At 44.0% G+C, this 19,890-nt stretch overlaps 1 protein-coding gene across 3 annotated transcripts; it reads left to right on the forward strand.

The window, feature by feature from the left end:
* The first annotated feature begins 1,752 nt into the window (after window positions 1-1,752).
* On the forward strand, window positions 1,753-17,369 carry CDADC1 (cytidine and dCMP deaminase domain containing 1). Of its 3 annotated transcripts, none has more exons than XM_030477555.1 (9): window positions 1,753-1,984; window positions 5,078-5,172; window positions 6,713-6,890; window positions 7,730-8,308; window positions 10,113-10,162; window positions 11,201-11,370; window positions 11,910-12,099; window positions 12,757-12,817; window positions 14,090-17,369. In XM_030477555.1, exons 1-9 carry the CDS (start codon window positions 1,780-1,782, stop codon window positions 14,161-14,163), a joined length of 1,602 nt encoding a protein of 533 aa, XP_030333415.1. In that variant the 5' UTR covers window positions 1,753-1,779; the 3' UTR covers window positions 14,164-17,369. The 3 variants fall into 3 exon arrangements, with proteins under 3 accessions (XP_030333415.1, XP_030333416.1, XP_030333417.1); XM_030477557.1 differs by having other exon boundaries at window positions 1,903-1,984; window positions 5,124-5,172; XM_030477556.1 differs by lacking the exons at window positions 12,757-12,817; window positions 14,090-17,369 and adding an exon at window positions 12,322-12,742 and having other exon boundaries at window positions 1,865-1,984.
* The last annotated feature ends 2,521 nt before the right edge of the window (window positions 17,370-19,890 follow it).

Genomic DNA, 19,890 nt, shown 5'->3' on the forward strand with positions numbered 1-19,890 from the left:
ATGGGAAGTAGAAACAGGGTTGTGTGAGGTTGTCACAGGGCAGGAATTAGATCACTCAAAAAACCACCACCAAAGGTTTCAGAAAAGTGGTTTTATTGAAGTAAGATGTTGTGAATGTGAGACAAAGTTTGATGGCAAGGTTCACTCTATTACTTACTGCAGAGGATATAATAATGATTCAGAGTTACCAACAAGAAAACCAGTGCACTATAATACGAGGTTGTGTGTGTTATCAGTCACTTACCAAAGATCTGCAGCTGGTAAGAGGTCTCTCAGCCTGAAGGAGTAACCTGAGAGGTGATCCAGCTCAAGGGGAGATCACCAGTGTGCAGCCAGCTGCTTAGCTCAAAGGCAGCTTCTGAAATCCTGCCCTTTGAGAATTACTTCCCGGAAAAGGATTTGGGCATTCACTTTTTTAATGACTACAACATACAAGTGATTCTCCTCCTCTTTTTTCTTTACTCCAGACTCCGTCCACAGCCCTTCTGGGACCATAAGATTTCACATGCTTTTAACTAATACTTTAACTGCTTTCAGGGATGTATCACATTCCTTCCACAAACCATTGTTTCTTTATAAATATAGGCATTTTGGAGGTGAAGTAATTCCCTTGTTTTATGTTTCAAACTCTTGAAGCTATTGTATACTAAGCCCCTTTTGTAATCAGTAAGAATTACCCAGTTAATTACAAGTCATTCTTTTCATAGAAGATATTAAACATGAAATCTGGATATATTCTAATTTAACTTCCATTAACATGTTAGCCCATGAATGGAAGCAGTCAAACCCAATCAAACTAGCTCATTCTTCAGGAGCTCCAGGCCTTGACATCCAAGAGACAATCTTACCCTTAATTATTGACTCAAATCAAGACAAAGATTGGTTTTAAAAAAGCACCCAAACCAACAAAAGCCACAGAACCAAAGAAACAAACCAACCAACCAACTCCTTTCCTGCTCTCTTCCAACCTTTCCCTCACCATGGCCTTGCAAAGTAGCAATCCCAGTGCCAGTCCAAATGTCGATTCTTACACGATGAAGAGTTTTGGTCTCGTCACAGCATCCACGACACATACATTAAAAGAGGAAAAGCAGATCCATGTTCAGAGCTCGCTCTACAGTGACAAGGCCTTACTCATTTTCCTGCACAGGTGTAATCACTCTGTAATAAACCTGCACTGGAGAGAGTTGCTACCAACAAAACCAAACCAGCCTGGGGAAGCTCTGCTCTTTCCGCAGAGGAAGCAAGCCACATGGGTGAAAGGATGGGGTTTGCCAGCACAACATCTCTCGTGAAGAACAGTTGTGCTGCAGCAATGGCAGAAAGGAACACGACTTCCCCACACTTCAGCCAACCTACTTACACCAGCAAAACGATCAGCAACGGTACAAGAGAAATGACCCCACAAACAGAACTCCCCATGCCGCAAGCCCCCTGTTCCCCAAGCCGGACGCAGAAGCCGCTCCTTTGCTGTGAAGCTGACCGCGTGTTCCTCGGATCTCTCTTTTGCCCGCGGGCTCGGATTTTCCCAGGAAGGCCACCGAGGGGCAGGCCAAGGCCGCGGTGCGACCGTGACAGCCACCACCGAGGCTCCCCGAAGAGACGAGACGGCGCCGAGCAGAGCAGCTTAGCGCGGTCCGGTCCGACATTAAATCCCGCTGCGGCGGACCGCGCCCGCCCGCCGCCGGGGCCCGCCGCCCCGCCCATCAGACAAGCCCCGCCTCCTCTCTCCGCCCCGCTGGCTATTGGCCGGGGAGCCCGCCCGTCACGGCGGTTGCCATGCGGACGCCCCGGCCGCGGCGACGCCCCGAAGGAGGAGCGGGGTCACCATGGGGGAGGGCGGGGCGAGGCTGGGGGGGCGCGGGGCACCGGGCGGTACCGGCACCGCCACCGGGACCCGCATCGGCACCGATGCACGGCGCAGAGGAGGCGGCGGAGGGGCCGCGGGTGAGCGCGGCGAGCACACAGACCGACAGCATGACCGGTGAGCGACGCCCCCTGCCCGCCGCGGAGGGGCCTGGCTGCGGGAGTGGGGGCTGGGGCCTGCCCCGGCCGGGAGGGAGCCGCGTTCCCGGCGCGGTGGGGAGCGGGTGGTAACGGCTGGCGGAGGGCAGGGGAGCGACGGTGGGGGGAGCGCTGACCGGTCTCTCGCGGGTCTCTTCTTGCCCACCGGGTGCTTCGAAACGCCGGGCACCGTCCGGTGTGTCCTCTCCGCGGGACTCTTCCCTCCCCGGGGCTGTTCGGCCCCCCCCTCAACTGCTATTTCATAGGGTGCTCCTGCCCGTTACAGACAGGGCAATAGAAGTATCCCCGCCCCCTGCTTGCCTGTGCTCTTAGTCATAGGGCCTTCCGATCACATATGCTCGTGTTTTATGTTTCCTCTCCGGGCAAAATGATTTTCCACTCTACACCGTTTATATTTAATGTGTACGAAATGCAGTCTGCATTAAAATGCTTGCCTTCTGAGGGGTGTCTGTACTAACCCCTGTAGCAGGGCCCATGAATTCTAGTAGACAGCAACTTTCTCACAAGGCAGATGAGAGATCCCCTTTCTCACAAGGGGACGCTGGGATGAAGCAGATTTTGATAGATTCCATATATATCTCATCACTGCAGGCCCAGCAGAGCGGGGTATACATACAGATTGCCTATGGGCTGTATATATAGCTCTCGGACTGAGGACCACGACGGGGTCTCCTTGATGGGTAAACGGAGGGGGGTTTCATCCTAGTTTTGGGAAAATCCTGTTTTCAAGTGAGTGAAGAAGATGAACTCTGAAAACGGTTTCTCATTTACTTTCCCCAGACAGGAGTGATGTCACTGATTTCCTCCCTGATGATGTCAAAGCACAGTGCTAGTTCCGCGCTTGTAACATGACTTCTTTCAGACTTTGCACTAGGGTTGCAACCGTGGCATAATGCTGTATCTGAGCCATATCCGGATGGGGAGTGCCCTGCTCCTTTCTGCTTGCAGGTGCAGGCATGGCAGGGTTTTCGATGCTGGCCTTCACAGAACACTCTTCCTTGAACCTGCCTTGCCTCACTGGGGTGAGATCCCTAACCTGGAGGAATAAAATCATACCTTTGTGTGAAGCAGAGAAGCTGCATAAAGTAGTGAGGCTGTGGGGACCTTGAAAGAGCTCTCCGTTCATAGACAGTTTTGTTCTCAGTAGCAAAGAACCTGATTCCTTTTCTTCCCCAGTCTTCTCTAGTTGCTTTAAATTTTGTAAGATGTCTTCCACCTTATTTCCAGGCCACTTTAACCAGTATTCTCTTCACTCTGTTGAACTTAAGGGAAGCTTTAACTAAGTTAATAAAGGTGTGGATACATAGATATGGTAACTGTGACCACGGGTCTTTCTTTCTTCACCATAATATTCTCCTGCTTCTCATTGTAAATTCATGTCAATTCACATTCTTCAGGTACATTCTTCAGTTTGTTTCCCATATGTTTGACAGGTCACATTCAGGTTAGGTCCAAGAAAACAAACAGTAATTCAAACTTGTTTCTGGCGTATTCTGTTTTAAGTCTACTCCATGTGCCAAATCGTAATCCATTTTAGAAAACATGACGGGATACATGTGACTTGGTATCAGTGGCACTGTTTATTTTAGCTTGCCATTTGGGAAGTGTGCATGTGTGTGCCACAACAGGAGTGAACAGGGGCTGTAATGAGAATGACTAAGACAAAAAAATTTACTTGTTTAGATGTGGCTTGTAGACTTACTTTTACAGTTTGTGTCTAGGACAAGTGACAACAAATCTTCATGTGTGCCATGTACATTTCTAGCACACGTATCTGATTGTGCTGACCAGTGTTCCTTGAAGTGCTTGTGCACAGTGGGAGAGCATAGCTGGGCAGCCTAAGGAGTCATGGGCAGTGTGGTACTGCTGAGAGGTCTGTAGTTGCTTTGCAAAATCGCACTTTTATGTGAAAAAAAGCCTGCTAAAATACTGCCTGAAAATGGTACTCCAGTCATGGGTTGCATGTTTATGTGCTGTCCTAATTGTTTGGGTTCACAGACGTGTCATTAAATTAACCTTCTCCCCCACCAAAGCAATCTTAGTATGTGATTGTATCTCTTCCTACCTACTGGAACTGCTTAAAGAAATGTTTTTCTCTTTTCTGTTCTTACCTCTGTCTCTTCCTCCTTTGCAAAAGCTTTAACATTTGTTGGAAGGGATAAAACCAGAAATAAAACTACTGTCCAGCACACCTGAGATGTGCAGAGCAATACGTGTTTGTTACAGCTCTCTGGAAGCACCCCTGAAATAGGGACTGGAGCTTTTTTGAGATGTAATTGAACTTGCCAAGTGTGAGGCAAGACAGCTTTACATCTGGAATGGTGCAAGCACTGGTGCAGTACTTCCTCCATTTTCATTTGTGGGATACTCAGTAATGCTGAGCACTGGCCCTCCGCATGTCCAGTTTTTGAGCAGAAGCATAACACAGCACAAGGTGGTGGGCTGAGAAAGGATTCTTTGCTACCCCTTTGGTTACTTAGTCAGAAGTAACAGCATGAGACATAGGTTTAATTTTTTTTAAAACTCTAACCAAAACTTAAGCAGACTAAAAATCCAAAAGTAGCTTTCTGCAGAACAGATGTAGCTGGAAGGTTTCACCATGGCTCATCCACTCTTGCTGCAGGTGTCAGTATAAGATCATGATGCATACCTAGATGTTTTTGCTTTCGCCTGTGGTGAGCCTGAAGCTGAATCAGAAGCTGTGTCTGAGATTTCTGTAAACATTTGTGAGTCATTTAAGCACTTTAAGTTATGTGGGATCTGATCTTTGATTTCTGCTCTTCACCTCTGAGCCGAATTAACTCACTGAATTTCACTGAAATTTCATCATTTTTTCTTGTTGCACATATCTGAGCTCTGCACCCAGATGTGACCATTCGGAGTTGACAGCTACTGCCCTGAAGAACACAGTGTGGAGTTAGCTGCTGTAAATAGCAGAAGTGGTTGATGAACCAGCTTCTGTGGCAGCTGTGGGGTACAACAACAATGTGGGGTATCTTTATAAATATTCTTTAATAAATATTTCTTTTTTTTTTTTGTCTTCTAATGACAGGTCAAATGCCAAGACTTTCTAAAGTCAATCTTTTTACTTTGTTCAGCCTCTGGATGGAGCTCTTTCCTTCCACTGAGCAACAGAAGAAATCGCAGGTAAAATGTCTATGCTTGGTGTCAGTTGGTCTTTCTGAACAGTTCCTACAGTGAATGGAACATAACTGCTCTTTACACCACAGATAAGTCAGAGAAAAAAAAAAACAAAACCAAACAAATCCGCTGATAATAGTTTTTTCAATTATTTCTTGGAAGCAGAAAAAAATCCAGTGCTGGGAGAAAAGTAGCAGGCTGGTTAAATAGCTACTTCTGAAAATCCTTGAAAGGCAAGGTGTACCCCAGACAGCTGAAGCAAATGCTAAAAAATGGGGAGTATTTTAAGAGCCTAACAAAAGAGGCATGGTGTATACCCGGCACTTTGGAGCATATGCTGATTGTAACTTTACGAACAGCGTGCTTGATGGTGTAGAGGTGTTCTTTTAGAATTACAGTGTTCATGGTTGTAGATGAGTTCTCTTACAGAGTGGAGGTGCACAGGACTATCTGAAATGTTTGCTGATCAAGAACTTGTAGATAACTACCTTAGTCACAGTGAAAAGAAACCGTCTTTGAGAATGGATCTGCTAAATAGCAGCCAGTTACACTTCAGAGTGTCCTGGAACAGCATGTTTTCTTCTGTGATCAGAGTTCTTATTGTGATTACTACATTGTGCAGAGCATAGCTATGTGCTAAGATCCATAGCACATGGATTGGCCAGGACACAAAAAGATAGGAAAATAATTTGAGTGACAGGCCTAATTTTCAGAGTTTGGTATATCTGAAAGAGGTATAGATGAGTCTATACCTGTATCTATAGATTATGTCTGTCACTATACAGATTTCAAAAGCAGTTTCAAACTTAGTAATTCAGTTAGGAATGGCACTTGGGCTATCTGTAGGGCTTTAGTACAGCCTCATTTCTGTAACCACAAAGAAATTGGGTAATTTACAGATCCGAGGTGACACTGTTCTGGTAGCAGCCGAACTGCATAATTTGAAGTTTGAAGTTTCACCAGTTTCATCCAACTAGCTTGTGTCCAGTTTCCTTATGATACATGGGAATGCACATGTAAGAGCTCTTGTTTATGGTATGCAGACTTTTTCCATGGAATATTCTTTAGAACCAGGATTCATTTCTATAAATGAAGAGACAGAAGTAAAGCTAAAGAAGCTATTGGCTCCCAGGATAGTCAAGCTTAAGACAGAAATTAAACTGATAGCATTTCCAGATGCTGGATTATTCAGAGGGTTTTACAGCTATAATTGACAGAATTTTCTGTGCTGCTCCTGGATTTTGGTATGGGCAAAGCAATGACCAAAAAAATCAGGAATTTGCTACAAGTCCCTGTTTGAAGTTTGACAGGAGCACAGCACTCTGGTATTAAAAAGCACATGTAGAAACTACACAGACACACAGAAATATTGCTTAGGGAAGTGTTAACAGAGATTGTTTAATGATTCATATCACAATTGGTAGTGAAGACCCATATGCTCTAATCCTGGTTGGTCACTGTTACCTAAGGAAGAGCTGTAACATTGCTATGGACTTGATGTTGAAAAAAAGTAAAATAATAATAATAGCAATGCATTTTTCTGTAGGTGAAGAAGAGTGGCCTAGTTGTGGTAAAAAACATGAAGATTGTTGGTCTTCATTGTTCCAGTACAGACTTGCATGCTGGCCAGATTGCACTCATAAAACATGGATCAAGACTTAAAAACTGTGATCTTTATTTCTCCAGAAAACCGTGTTCAACTTGTTTAAAAATGATTGTAAACGGTAAGCAGTGACTGTAGTAGATTAAGGGTAAATGTTATGCTTGTGACTGGTGGTGTCAGAAAGCCCCTTTTCTCTTTGGATTGTCCCAGTTATGAAAGCAAATCCCTAACGTGTGTGGCCTGCACTGATATTTTCCACAAGGCTGAAAACAATATTGAATGTACATTTTCCTGGAGCTGATGATCAATAGATAAGGGTTTGCTACTGAGACCCTATTTCTCTGTGCAGCTATTACTATTGGTGATGCTTGTCTCTTGGTTGGGATGCACTGCTGAGATGCTGACATACCAGTTGCGTTTTGCCAAAGCAACCTACACTAAGCCTGATGATTAGGCCTAGATAGCTACATTTTTCCTTGCGCTCCCATTGCTTGTCAGTGGCACCAGAGAAAGGATGTCTTTTATGCAGAAATCACAGGGAGTACTTTAGGTTTTCATTTTCCCAAGTGAGATGAAGAATATCAGATTATTCACTTCCTTAAATGGGATCTGCTGACACAACCCTTCTGCAAGCATTGATTTTTAATCTCAGCAGCAACTTCTGTTAGTGCTAGCTTTTTTGTGTGGTGTTAATATATCTGGTGTAGTTAAGATGCAAAATTAGACTGTCACAAAGATCTTAGAATTTAGGAAACTCCAATTTTTGTCTACAGTCTGCTTATCAAGTTAGATAACCTCTTGATACTTGTATCTACTAGCATTTTTGTTGTCCAGACACCCCTTAAGCAGCACTTGGGGCCTTAAAGGAGTAAAACCAGGGTTAAGCAACAGTGTTGAATATGAGGTTTATGTTCCACCGTACTTGTATGGTTCCTATTGCTGCATTATCTTCTCTTCCAGCTGGGGTGAACAGGATTTCTTACTGGCCTGCAGATCCTGAAATCAGCTTGCAGAATGAGGCGTCCAATCCCATGCCTACAGATGATGCAAAGCTAGATGCCAAAGCAGTAGAAAGACTGAAGTCAAATAGCCGTGCTCGTGTGTGCGTGCTGCTTCAGCCCTTGGGGTGCTCCATGGTGCAATTTGTTGAAGAAACTTCCACTGAGTTTGATTTTATTCAAAAAATAGTAAAATCTCAGCCTGACTCTGATACTGACTTTTACACTGCATGTAGACAAGAGAGAATAAAAGAGTATGAAAGTTTATTCCTAATTTCAAATGAGGAAATGCACAAGAAAATATTGATGACAATAGGACTGGAGAACCTCTGTGAAAATCCGTACTTCAGCAACCTGAGGCAAAATATGAAAGATCTTGTCTTGGTCTTGGCAACAGTGGCTGCCAGTGTCCCTGTGTTTGGATGCTTTGGATTTTACAACAGTGAATCACAACGAACAAATGAAACAGACCATCAGAGTTTGCCCCAAGAAGTTGCAAGGCACTGTATGATACAAGCCAGACTACTCGCATACCGGACAGGTGAGTTGTTACAGTACTGCAGGAAGAATGGGTCTCATGAGCAGAGCAAGTTCCTCATTTCAGTCTTATTCTTCCAAATAACTCCTTGAGCAAGCTGCTGAATTCTGTTTCTACATCTGTGAAACAGGAGCAGCAGTAATAGTAAAAACTCCACAGGGGTACCTAGTATTGTGTGCGAAAACTTTCCAAGAGAAACGCAGTGCAGGTATTTAGGAAATCCTGCCCTGCCAACATGTCCAACACCTATCTGAAAAAAAGACTACAATGGCATTTAAATTCTTCAAGCTGCTCTGAGGCTGTTTTTACTGTGGCTTCACAAGATGCTTCTGTAAGCAAATACATGCCAATATTTCGAGCAGATTATGTACACTTCTTCAGAAAAAAGGAGTGGAACAATGGCCTTTCAGTAAGGCATTGAGTACAGTTATATTAAATTTCCTAGTTCTAATCTTATTAGTGAAAATGCTTTTATATCTGATGGGGGGTTTCTTCGCAGGGATGCTGGAATTTTGATGTACATGGGTTTTGGGTAGAAGGATAGTTATTGACCATCTTTTGATGATACAGATGACTTCTGTTAGCTACTTTATTCTGTCTGGGTAGCGATGCAGCAAACTGGTACGTTCTTGCAGAGAACAGAATATGAAGAGCTAAAACTTGGTAGTACTCCTTAGTGTTGGCTTTTTTCATGTAGATAGGATAGTTGCTTTTTTAAAGGTACCCTCTGTGAATTTGGTCACCAAAAGTTGCAGAAGAGATGGCATTGTTAGAAATAATTTAGAAGTTTCATGGAACCAGTTGTGAGGGTTTTTTGTACATCTACTGCTGTACAGAGCACAATGGAATGACCAAACTTGACTATTCATTCTTGAGGCAGCAAAATTCAGTTTTACCTGTGCTGTTCAGCGTGGACTCAGGTCTGTGTTTTGAGCAAACTCTTACTCCACTATAGTCCTGAAATAAAATAAATAAACAGCACACACACATATTTAGGTGCTTTGCATTATTATAGGATGTTTTCTATGCTGACTTAATATACATGAGTGACTAATAAATATGCAGAATATAAAGTCAGCCCTCATAAAATATATCTTTGGGAGGAAAGATCCTCTTTGAGGTGGCTGTATGTGTTAGTGGTACCTAGGATGATGGAAATAGTTAATTGTCTTCTGTGTCACTGGAAACTTGAAACATTTTTTTCTCCTTGATAGCTCAGTTTTTACTGGTCAAGACTCTCATCGGTAGCTACTGGGGAAGATTTCCAAGTTTCATGAAAATCTTCCAAGTCACATAATGAAAGTTCTGCTCTGGTTTTCCTGTGGTGGTGACAGGAAACACCCCCCAAAATAGGATTATTAACATTTTGTTGCTGAATTAAGTATAAAATACAACTAATTTTGATAGGACTTCAGACCACAGAGCCATAAACTTCAGGAATGGCAGAAAGTAAGTAATTAAATGGTAAACACCTAGAAAGTTTTTATCAGTTTGCCGTCTCACATGTGGACCTGTCCACACATATTCTTGGCACACATATTCTCGTGTGATATATGTATTCACACCTTAGCATGTGTGAACAAATGTATGTAGCAGTGTTGAATGGCTGGCCTTGCAGTTAAAGTACACCCGCCTTTTGCAGTAGACTTGTATGACATAGAAGCTCTTAATTTTTCTGCATTTCTTTTCTCCTATCCATGAAGCAACAATGAATATTATTCCTTACTCTAGGATGTCATATGTTAATGTATAGGTAACTCAGAAGTGGTTTATTTATTATTTGCTGCTAAAATGTTATGTATTTTAGAGGACCATAAAACAGGAGTTGGAGCTATTATTTGGGCAGAAGAAAAATCAGTAAGTATTGAAAAAGTTACTCTTTCTTGCACTCACGATTCATCCACTTGTATCTGCTTTGAGCTGTTATTTTGCTTCAAGTTTTTGCACGTGCATTTTTCATACACACGCACAGCACTGTAGAAATCTCATTCTTTAGTAACTAAGTTAATGACTGCTTATTTGATAGTGCTGTCAAGATGAAGGGGAAGTATAAATGAGTTCAATAACTACCACAGTGTCTCTGCTTACTTTTCCAGTGTGCCTGTTTCCCTGGCCATTGTCAGTTATTGCAGGTGTCCTGGCTGCAGAGTTTTGCCACAGCTGCTGATCAGGCAGCATGTGCCTGTTCTGCAGGTCCCTCTTTGCAGCTTTTATTTTGGAGAGCTCCCAGTACAATCAAGCCTCACAATCTCTGAAGGATTTTTGTTGCCATTGAAATGCCACAGTGGCTTTAGCACGTTTCTTTTTGGACCAAAGTGCTGTTTTTCTACAAATATTGTAACTGTGCTTTTTCCATCCAAGCATAAAGTTTTTATTCCTTAATGTCTCTGATTATGCATGTTACCAGTCCCAGGGAGCCTCATTCTTCATGTAGCTGCAACATACTCTTCATTGGTTTTTAACACTGCAGTCATCAGCTGCTCATTGCTGTTTTCTTTCTTGTCCTGATATCAGTCACTGATTGCTACTTGGACAGCCCACTGGTCACTTGGTCTGTTGAGAGACAGGTGAAGCACAGTCTCTGGCACATCAGGAACTAATGCCAATTTTGGACATTGCAGAAAAGGTCAAGGACTGAATCCTTCCTACTTTTTGTTCCTGCTATCAGTACTACCTGATAAAAGGAAAGCCCCTAAAGTCTGGTGCACTGTGTTGTGTGCAGTGTTACAGTTTAGTGGAAAAGCTCCATACAGACACAGACCAGTCAGCAAGAGCTGAGTTCTCTTTTTAACTGCCGTAACTTGGCGTGAACTGTGAAAGTACACATTGCACAACACTTTGACTTAATACTCAGTGTAAATGTCTCCTACTTTAATGGTTTGCTTCCTGTTGCAGAGAAGCTGTGATGGAACAGGAGCAATGTATTTTGTAGGCTGTGGTTACAATGCCTTTCCTGTTGGATCTGAATATGCTGATTTTCCACACATGGATGATAAACAAAAAGATCGGGAAATCAGAAAGTTCAGATACATTATACATGCGGAGCAGAATGCCTTAACATTCAGGTAATGGGCTTATTTTTACCACAGAGAAGCATGAGATGGTTCAGAAACAATTCCATGACAACTGCATGATGTCACTGTGATGACATGTGGATTGCAATCATGGTCTTGCTTATGCCTGTGATGCAGAACTTGGATGTGCATGGATGCAGTCAGCTTCTGGGGTTTCTTCAGATTTCTTAAGTGAATTTGGTTTTTAAAGGATATTCACTCCGATGCATGGCAGCTGTCCTTCAGGTACAAGCTACTGCCCCTGTTTCCTGCTAGGACCATGCTGTGACCTGAAATATGAAAGCGTGGCAATTGTTGAGGCTTCAACAATGATATATGTGGAGAGGTGGGGTGGGTGGTTTGTTCACACCCAAACTAGTCATCACTGCGTACTTGTGTACTTCATTAGGAATAAGTGGCTTCTGAGAGTAGGTCATAGAATCATAGAATCACATAACACAACACTTCTTTGCTTGCTTTTGTGAGGTATGAAGTTTGTCACCATTAAAAACTATCGATATAGCTGAAACTCTGTTTTTGACTGCCTGTAGGTGTCGGGAAATAAAGCCAGATGAGAGAAGCATGATATTTGTGACAAAATGTCCATGTGATGAATGCGTCCCTTTAATCAAAGGCGCTGGTATCAAGCAGATCTATGCAGGAGATGTTGATGCTGGAAAAAAGAAAGCAGACATATCCTATATGAAGTTTGGTGAAGTCGAGGGTGTAAGCAAATTTACAGTAAGTGTCCAAATGTTCTATAGTCTAAAAACTCTGGGCAGCATTTGGGGGGAGGGTGGAGTGAGCAGTTGTATGCAGCCAGCATAGAGGTGTGTTCTCTTGTGCTGTTTAGTCAAGTGAGTGGAGCTGAGACGTTGCTCTGTTATGACGCTGGGGAGAAGCGCTGTGCCATATGCCAGATGGTGGGGCCAAGTGTGCCTGTTTTCTCTAATTGCCTTGCCCATTTCCCTCTAACTCATTGCTGTTGTTTGAGGTGGTCTCTTCACACTGAGGTTCTCTGCAAGCCTCCCTGTCACAGCACAACAGCTGATGTGGGACATCACTGTATGTTTACATAGGCCCTTCCAGCAGCTCCCAAAAGAGCTGCAGTGGGTTTTGAAGGTGGCCAAGTGCACCTGCACTGAGGGTGCTCACCGTGACAAACAACAGCACTGTTGGTTTGAGCAAGCTCATTTCCCCTTCTCAAGGGAGTAAATGGCCCCACATCCCTTAATGGCTTTTTATTTGCGAAGTGTGTGTTGGAGGTGGAGTCCTTTATTGCCTGCCTCACGGCTAGTCATGCCTTACAGTGAAGAACAGTGGGGTACTTTATCTTTCTCCCTTTGCTCTTTCTTCTGTCTTCTGGAATAAGTAAATGTTTTCTTCTTCTTTTATCAGTGGCAACTAAATCCACTGCACACCAATGCCATTGAATTCCATGACCCCACAGCCAGGGAAAGTAAGTATTTTTTCATTAATTCATGTTATGGCTGAAGTTAGTAAGTGAGATCATGTTTTAAACAAACCTGAATTGATTAGTCTTAATCTTGATTTCAATTAGTTAAATTTTGCTGTGAAAACTCCTCTGAGCTTTTTGAATAGATGAACTAATAGTAAGTTGAAAACAAGCTGGTTTTAACAAATGCTTGGCACTGACGCACACATTACAAAACCTAGTAATGCTGTTACCAAGGTCAACAATATGCTGTTTGACACATAGATAATTTCAGACTACTCTATGGGGGTTTAGATTTTGTTCTATAAAGACTTTTTATACTGTGTTCTATGAAGAGTGCCATTCTTTTTCAAGAGAAATTGGACTCCTCCAAGTCATTTAAATATGTTCTGCAGAACATTTCGGTGTTTCTTTTATGAAGTAGAATCTATGCCAGTGCTTTTCAATCAACATTTATTTTTGTGTGTTTATGTACACATATATAATATAAAGGTCACAAAATCCTTGTTGACCTGCACCCCTGTAGCAAGGGAGCTGTCATCTTCTGAAACAGAGTTTGGATGAGTCTTATGTTGAAGCCTTTTTGTGCTACAAAAGGGATCCACCACTGGCATCTACTGTCAGCTACCAATCCTTAAAATGTTTCTCATCCAGAGGGGAAAATAATGTGGAAAAAGAAGCTAAATAATTTTTGTGCCTCAAGCACAAAGATACAGAGCGTAAGGATAGGGAGCTGGCAGTTAGTCAAAGAATTGAATACCAGGCTAGGAGCATAAAAAAGACTGAAGGTGGGTTTTGTAGCACATGAGTAACCACATACTACAAGCTAATTCTTTATGTGAACTAAATTAGTGGAGACATCTCTTTGTTAGCAATTTCATCCTGGGCTCAGGAAAAGGGGTGAGGAAAGGGCTCAGAGTAGTGTGTATGGCATTAGTAATCACTGCAGAATGTTAGGGCGTGTTCATCCCTCTCTCCGCTAATGGATTTTTAGACCCAGCTGGAGAAAGATTCACCTTTAATAGGGCTCATTTCTCTAACAATGTTTTCTTCAAGATGGTGTGCTTGCATTTCAGCACTGAACTGGTACAAGTTGCTTTCTTTCCTTAGGATGTTTCTCCTGCTACGATTACTGCATGGTCCTCTGTAAGGGAAAGAAGACAATCTCTCTCCCCGTCCCTGTCCCCAGTGTTACTCCAGTGGGCCTGTATGTGTTGAGTATTTAGACTACACTTACTATTGTATTAATATTTCACAAATATTTTTTCTCTTTAGATGGGGTCCAGAAAACGAAATCACTAGATGACCAGCAGCACCAAAGCAAGAAACTGTGTCTTGGTCACTATTGAATAATTAAGCACTTCTGCAGTCTCGCTCTGTGTTTTTTATAATGCAGCCTGTTTGCACTTTCAAATAAGAAAGAGTTTTATTTATTGTTTGGAAAATGATTTCTAGAATAAGTTTATTTATGATGTCTTTCATATTTTATGGAATTACCTGAAGGTATTTTTAATTTAGAAGTTGTTCTTGGCAAAAAAACGCTGCTTGTATTTTCTGTGAAAGTAACTGGGTGGCTGATCAGTGTTAACACATTAAAAAAAAAAAGGACTGAAAGTTTATTGCTGGCAGATCACAGTAATAATAAAATGGTACCTTTTCGCTTGGTGCGTGGATTGAGGGAATGGATTTCTAAGTTCTGGGCTAGCAGAATGCAGAAATAAGCCCTAGTTTTACAAGTACAATTGTCAAGGGAACCTTGTAGGAAATGGTGGATAAATAATCATTAGCAGTTATTCCTGTTCCTGAAAGCGGCTTTTACTTCTCAGTTTGCTTGTATAAAGGAGATGAAGCCATGGGGATGGCCATTGTTTCTAAGTAAGTGGTTTAAAGATCAAGCTTCTGTCTCATACACACTGTTCCAACTACCATAGCAGCAGAGCTATTTTGGTTTGTGGTACCTGCATTGCTGCCCTGTACGCTTCCTCAAGTGCAGCCCATCTTAATTGATGCAGGCAAAGATTAGCTCTGCTTTTCTCAGCTTCTGGATGCAGGCCTGAAAGAATTTGGCTGTGTGCATCTCACTGGCCCCTACATACCATGTGAAGATTTGGAGTGCTTAGGTTTTGTTAATCTTCACTAACAGGCTTGTAGGACTACAAAAGCTAATAAAGCACCCGATGTCCTGTTATTTCTTACAGAGGATGATCTGTACCAGTGGAATTGCCCGAATCTTTTCAGGTGCCAGTCTCTTGGATGACACTTGGTGACCTGTGGAGCAAGGGTGACATTAAAATAGCCAGTGAAACTGCATTCTAATGCTGTTGCCACTTCTGAGGGGGTGCTGGGTGGGTAACCAGAGCAGACAGTTGTACCCAGCATCTTTTGAGAGTTCTCTCTCCTTACTCCCATCTGTTTTGCATATGCTGCCTTGAATATGACCTCTAGCTGTTTGTTTTAGCAGATGTTCCAAGACTTTCTGTTCACTCCTGTGCTGAGCCCTCAAGTGCAAACACCTTAAGCCTTTTTCTGCTGTTGCTGCTGGTAGAATGTATAAATGGCCTTTTCCCAGTTCTTTCGTGCATGGTGCTCTCCTTAAAGTCCAGGAAAGGGAATAATATTTTAAGATGCTGCTGAAGGTTCTATTTGTTTCTTTTAGGCTTTGGAAAAGGTTGGAACTAGATAGGAAAGCTGTGATCAGATAGTGTGCAAAGCATCCATAGTGTTGCATTAGTTACTTGGAGTCTGTTCTCACCCAGTTTGGCTACTGGTCCTGTAATTTAATGTACAGTTCTTGATGCTTGGAGCTGCAGCAAGGAGCTGTGATTCCCTAAGGCTCATGGTCTAGCTTCATTCTTGAGTACCTGGGCCTTAGAACTGGGGAATGCTTATATCCTCTTAGCACCATGAGGATTCACTCTCACTGGAGCTGGAGAAGCTTCTGTTTGTCTGAACCTAGTTAGATTGAAGGCTACTCTGGAGCTTCTGGTTGAGTGTGGTACATGCAGGTAACAGCAGAAATCTCATCAGGGAACTGGCTGACCTCCTGCACCGCTGCTGTCTTGCTAAGGAGGGTGCATATCGCTTCATTTCCCAGGACCAGGGAGAGAGTGGAGGAGAAAAATCTGACCCTGCTGGTCAACTAAGGGAAGGATGGTGAAATGTATTTTTACATCACACCTCAAAAGAGTGCTTTTTCACAGTAGCTCATGAAGAAATTGCTGAACCGTCACTTCACCAGGTCTTGTAATCTAATGTGGAGGAACCCAGGCCCTGAATCTAGGACCAGTAGATCCAGCTGCAAGAGCTCCATGCCTTACCTGTCAGATTCAGATTTCAGGGCCTGGGGATTAAGTTATTGGTTTGGATGCTGTACAAACCTCAGAAGAACAGTTTTTTCCTCTCATCAAGGATTATATAGTTTCATTGTTTGTAACTTCCATATGAGATTAAAGTCAAATGTTGGTGTTTCATAAGCAAGATTATAATCTATTTTTAAATCATAAATATTTTATTTTGGCATATTTCCTCCCCACTTCTTCTAAGCATCTTGTGTTAGAATAATTACTCTTGGCTTTTTCTATAGATCAGAAGAACACTGTCCAGATTAGAGTAAAAAGTCTGCCCCAATCCACCCACTGAAACCTTCTTGTTTCCAAAATCTGTTGGCAATGCTCTTCTACTTGAGGTAGAAACAGGGAAAAAAACAGGGGCAGGTTTAAGACTCCTTCAAATTTTATACTGCTCCATCAGCTGGCATCAGAACTGGTAAAGAAAGAAGTCTGTGTTTTTATAGGGACAGCTGAAAATGGAAACTCCCTGAAACATCACAAGCAGCCTAGGTACATGGATAAGCAAATCGAGATACAAGTCAAATATCACGCACATTAAATAACTACACTGCAGTGAGTGCTGCTGGAAGCTGGACTTCACAAGGAGTGAAGATTCAACCTTTACTTTTTATTGTTTTTTAAAAAGAGGGGGTTTTGTACAAAATATTCTGTGAAACTCAGAATTGCTTGAACAGCTGAAGGCTTGCAAGTCTGGCTTTATTTCTGTCTTGCTACATTTCTGCAGATTCCTCCAGGGACTCTCAAGTTTCTCTAGGCTCTGATGATCAGTATAACCCTACTTTAATTCTTACTGGGGTTACACAGTAGGGTCCTTATCCTGGCCAACAGGAACAATGTGAGTGGGGTTTCTCTCTCAGCCTCTGGACTCTGTAGGTGCTGCTGTGCCTGTCTGCTTGCCAGGGAGAGCCACGGAAGATGGGACATCTCCTGCAGTGCTTATGTTGCAAATGAACTCTTAAGATGTTTGTTTCTTACATTAAAACTACAATGCATTTAAAATCAAGAAATGTAAAAGTTATATATTTTATATATTGTATGAAATTCCCATATGCATTTTGGGTCTATTCCATTCGTTTCAGAGCAGTCATTTTAATTGTAGGTATTAACTATCGGTAATAATTTGGCCTCTTGACAGAACAAAAATTTGCTGTTAATTGTCTGCCTTACAGCAAAATATGTTTTCTGCTAATAAATTATTAATCTGACAGTAAGTACTGACATGCATTTTTAAGTGCTTTTGGTTATTAGAAGCAGCATAACAGAAACAGCGTGCTTTGAAATGCTCACGCCCTTTACCCGCCCGGTGCTGTCCTTGCTCCGGCAGTCCCAGCTGTTTGCTGAGCTGCATCAACTCCTGCTCTGCCTGAAGAACGTGTCTCAGCATGAGACTGTGCCTCCTGCCAGCCCCAGGAAAGGGCTGGGATCCCCCCCCTTGGTCCTGAGAGCATTGATGAGCATTCATTCCCTCTTCCTCAGGAGAGTCAGAACTGCCTTAGGGAGCATCGCGTGAGCTACCACCTCCACAGCCTGTTTCTTGTTTGAAAGGATGGCAGTGGATGAAGCTTTGACCATCCAGCAGTGCATCCATCCTGCTGCACCTCCTGCCTTGCTGCCGTGGATCGCTGCATCTGCATGCACAGCACCTTGATTCACATTCACCTTGATCCATAGTCGCTGCAGATGGGGATTGTGGTAGTGACCGTAGCCATCAGCTGTGTTAGCCAGCAGCGTGGCTGAAGGGGAGCAAGTGTAGCATGAAGCAGGTGATGCTGAAGGCCTGACCCATGGGTGGGTTTACACCCACCTAGCTCTGGCCCAGGCATGTGGACTGGAGGCCTCTTAGCCAGCAGGAATAGCATTAGAGCTATTCCTACACTTTGTTTTCCTGTTTAACTGCATCTGAAAGGAATCTAGTCAATGTACGCCAAGACTGGCTCGTGTCACTGGGCCACATGCAGTAAGCAGGGACAGATGGGAGATGCATTTGAGGAGTGCTCTTGAACTGAAACATCGTTGTAGACAGACAGTGAGCAGACAGTGGGATGTTGTCAGGCGGGCTGGCAATGGGACAGGCTTCCCAGAAACATGTTCAATGTGGGGATTACTCTGAAAAGCTTTGCAGTCGTCTAAAGAGATTGTTTTGGCCGTTCTGCCTGCAAGCAAGACTTCAAATACCTGTTTGGCTTTGTTACATCCAGTAACTGAAATCGCTTGGAGGCTGGAAAAGAAGAAGGGAGAAAAAAGAAGAGACTGAAAAAAAGAAGGGAGACAGTGCGTGCTGATTTCTAATAGATCTGGGTAAGTGTTGTGTTTGCATGGCAAGGTTTTGGTAGCAGCAGGCCTACAGCGGTGGCTTCTGTGAGAAGCTGCCAGAAGCTTCCCCATGTCCAATAGAGCCAATGACAGCCAGCTCCAAGACAAACCCAGCAATGGCCAAGGCTGAGCCCATCGGCGATAATGGTAGCATACGTATTTGAGAAGGGGGGAAAGATACTGCACAGGAGCAACTGCAGCTGGGAAGAGGAGTGAGAATATGAGAGCAACAGCTCTGCAGACACCCAGGTCAGTCAGCAGCGGGGTGAGGAGGTGCTCCGGGCGCCAGAGCAGGGGAGGTGTACGTGGAATCCTCTCCCGATGTGCCCCCGTGCCATTGATAGTCGGCGGCTGATCCTGCAGCCGCTGGCTGAGAAGAGGCACAGCGCTGCCGTGCCGAGCCTGCGGCTGGCTCAACACGCCCGAGCCAGGGACGGCTCCTCGGTTACCTCCCCAGCTCTGAGCCGGGTTTGCCTCAGCCGCTCTCTCCCTTCACGCTCCTGCCCAGCGGGAATGACGAGCGCCGCCGCGAGGGGGCGCTGCTATCAGTTTAACGCGGGCGCGGCTGCAGCGGGGCCCGGGGGGTTCTGCCGCAGCTCGGCGTGTTTCACCCTAAATACCGCAACTGGCACCCAGGGATCTGCTGCCGCTGCGGGCGGCAAAAGGGCGGGTGTGCTGTGCTGTGCTGCGCTGCGCTGGCGCGCCGTGTGAATGCCGCACGCTGCAGACAGCGCAGGACATGGGCAGGAGGAGAGGAGAGAGGCTGGTGTGTGTCGTGTGGGGAAGGGCATCTCTTGACTCGCCACAGCACAACCTGACCGTGTTTGGGCGAGGAACAGGCGTGCAGAGGAAAGTGCTGAGCACGGCTTTTCCCCTGGGGTATTTTGCAGTGTGACATTCATCTCCTGCACTCCAAGTATCGTCTGTTCGTACCTGACATTTCCCACCTCGCTTTCCTGAGGCGCCAGGCTCAGCACTGAGGTCTTCCTGAAGCTACAGGACATGGTGCATTCCCACCGCTGTTGAAGGGATGGGGTCTGTTCCAACTTTAATGGAGATGGTATTTCTGCAACATGTTAATCACTGGCACTCCAGTGCATGAACAACAACAAAGCCTTTGCAGTCTGCCTGCGTTTGTTTTCTCCTCCTTCACCTTCACTGCTCAACTCTCTTTACTTTGGCCCTGGTGAGGTCACCTCACTGCTTTGCCAGTGAGTTTTCCCCCAGGGCAGCTAAATTTCTAACTTGGAGGAAAAATAAGGGGTTGAAGCAGCCTGGGAAACCATGAAGCATCTGAACAGGCCTTAGGGACGTATCACTCAAATGCCAGCATAGACACATCCCCTCCTCCCCAGTGTCCTTTCAGAAATACCTGAAGGATGTATGTAAGACAGTATGAATGCCAGTACATTC

Source organism: Strigops habroptila, chromosome 2 (assembly GCF_004027225.2).
Source record: "Strigops habroptila isolate Jane chromosome 2, bStrHab1.2.pri, whole genome shotgun sequence".
Taxonomy (NCBI): Eukaryota; Metazoa; Chordata; class Aves; order Psittaciformes; family Psittacidae; genus Strigops; species Strigops habroptila.

Bases quoted from the DNA above. Each gene is read 5' to 3' on its own strand.
- CDADC1 (XM_030477555.1), top strand. From the start codon at position 1,780: ATGCGGACGCCCCGGCCGCGGCGACGCCCCGAAGGAGGAGCGGGGTCA. The intron at 6,891-7,729 runs GTAAGCAGTGAC...CTTCTCTTCCAG, and splicing joins TTTAAAAATGATTGTAAACG to CTGGGGTGAACAGGATTTCT. The intron at 12,818-14,089 runs GTAAGTATTTTT...TTTTCTCTTTAG, and splicing joins TGACCCCACAGCCAGGGAAA to ATGGGGTCCAGAAAACGAAA.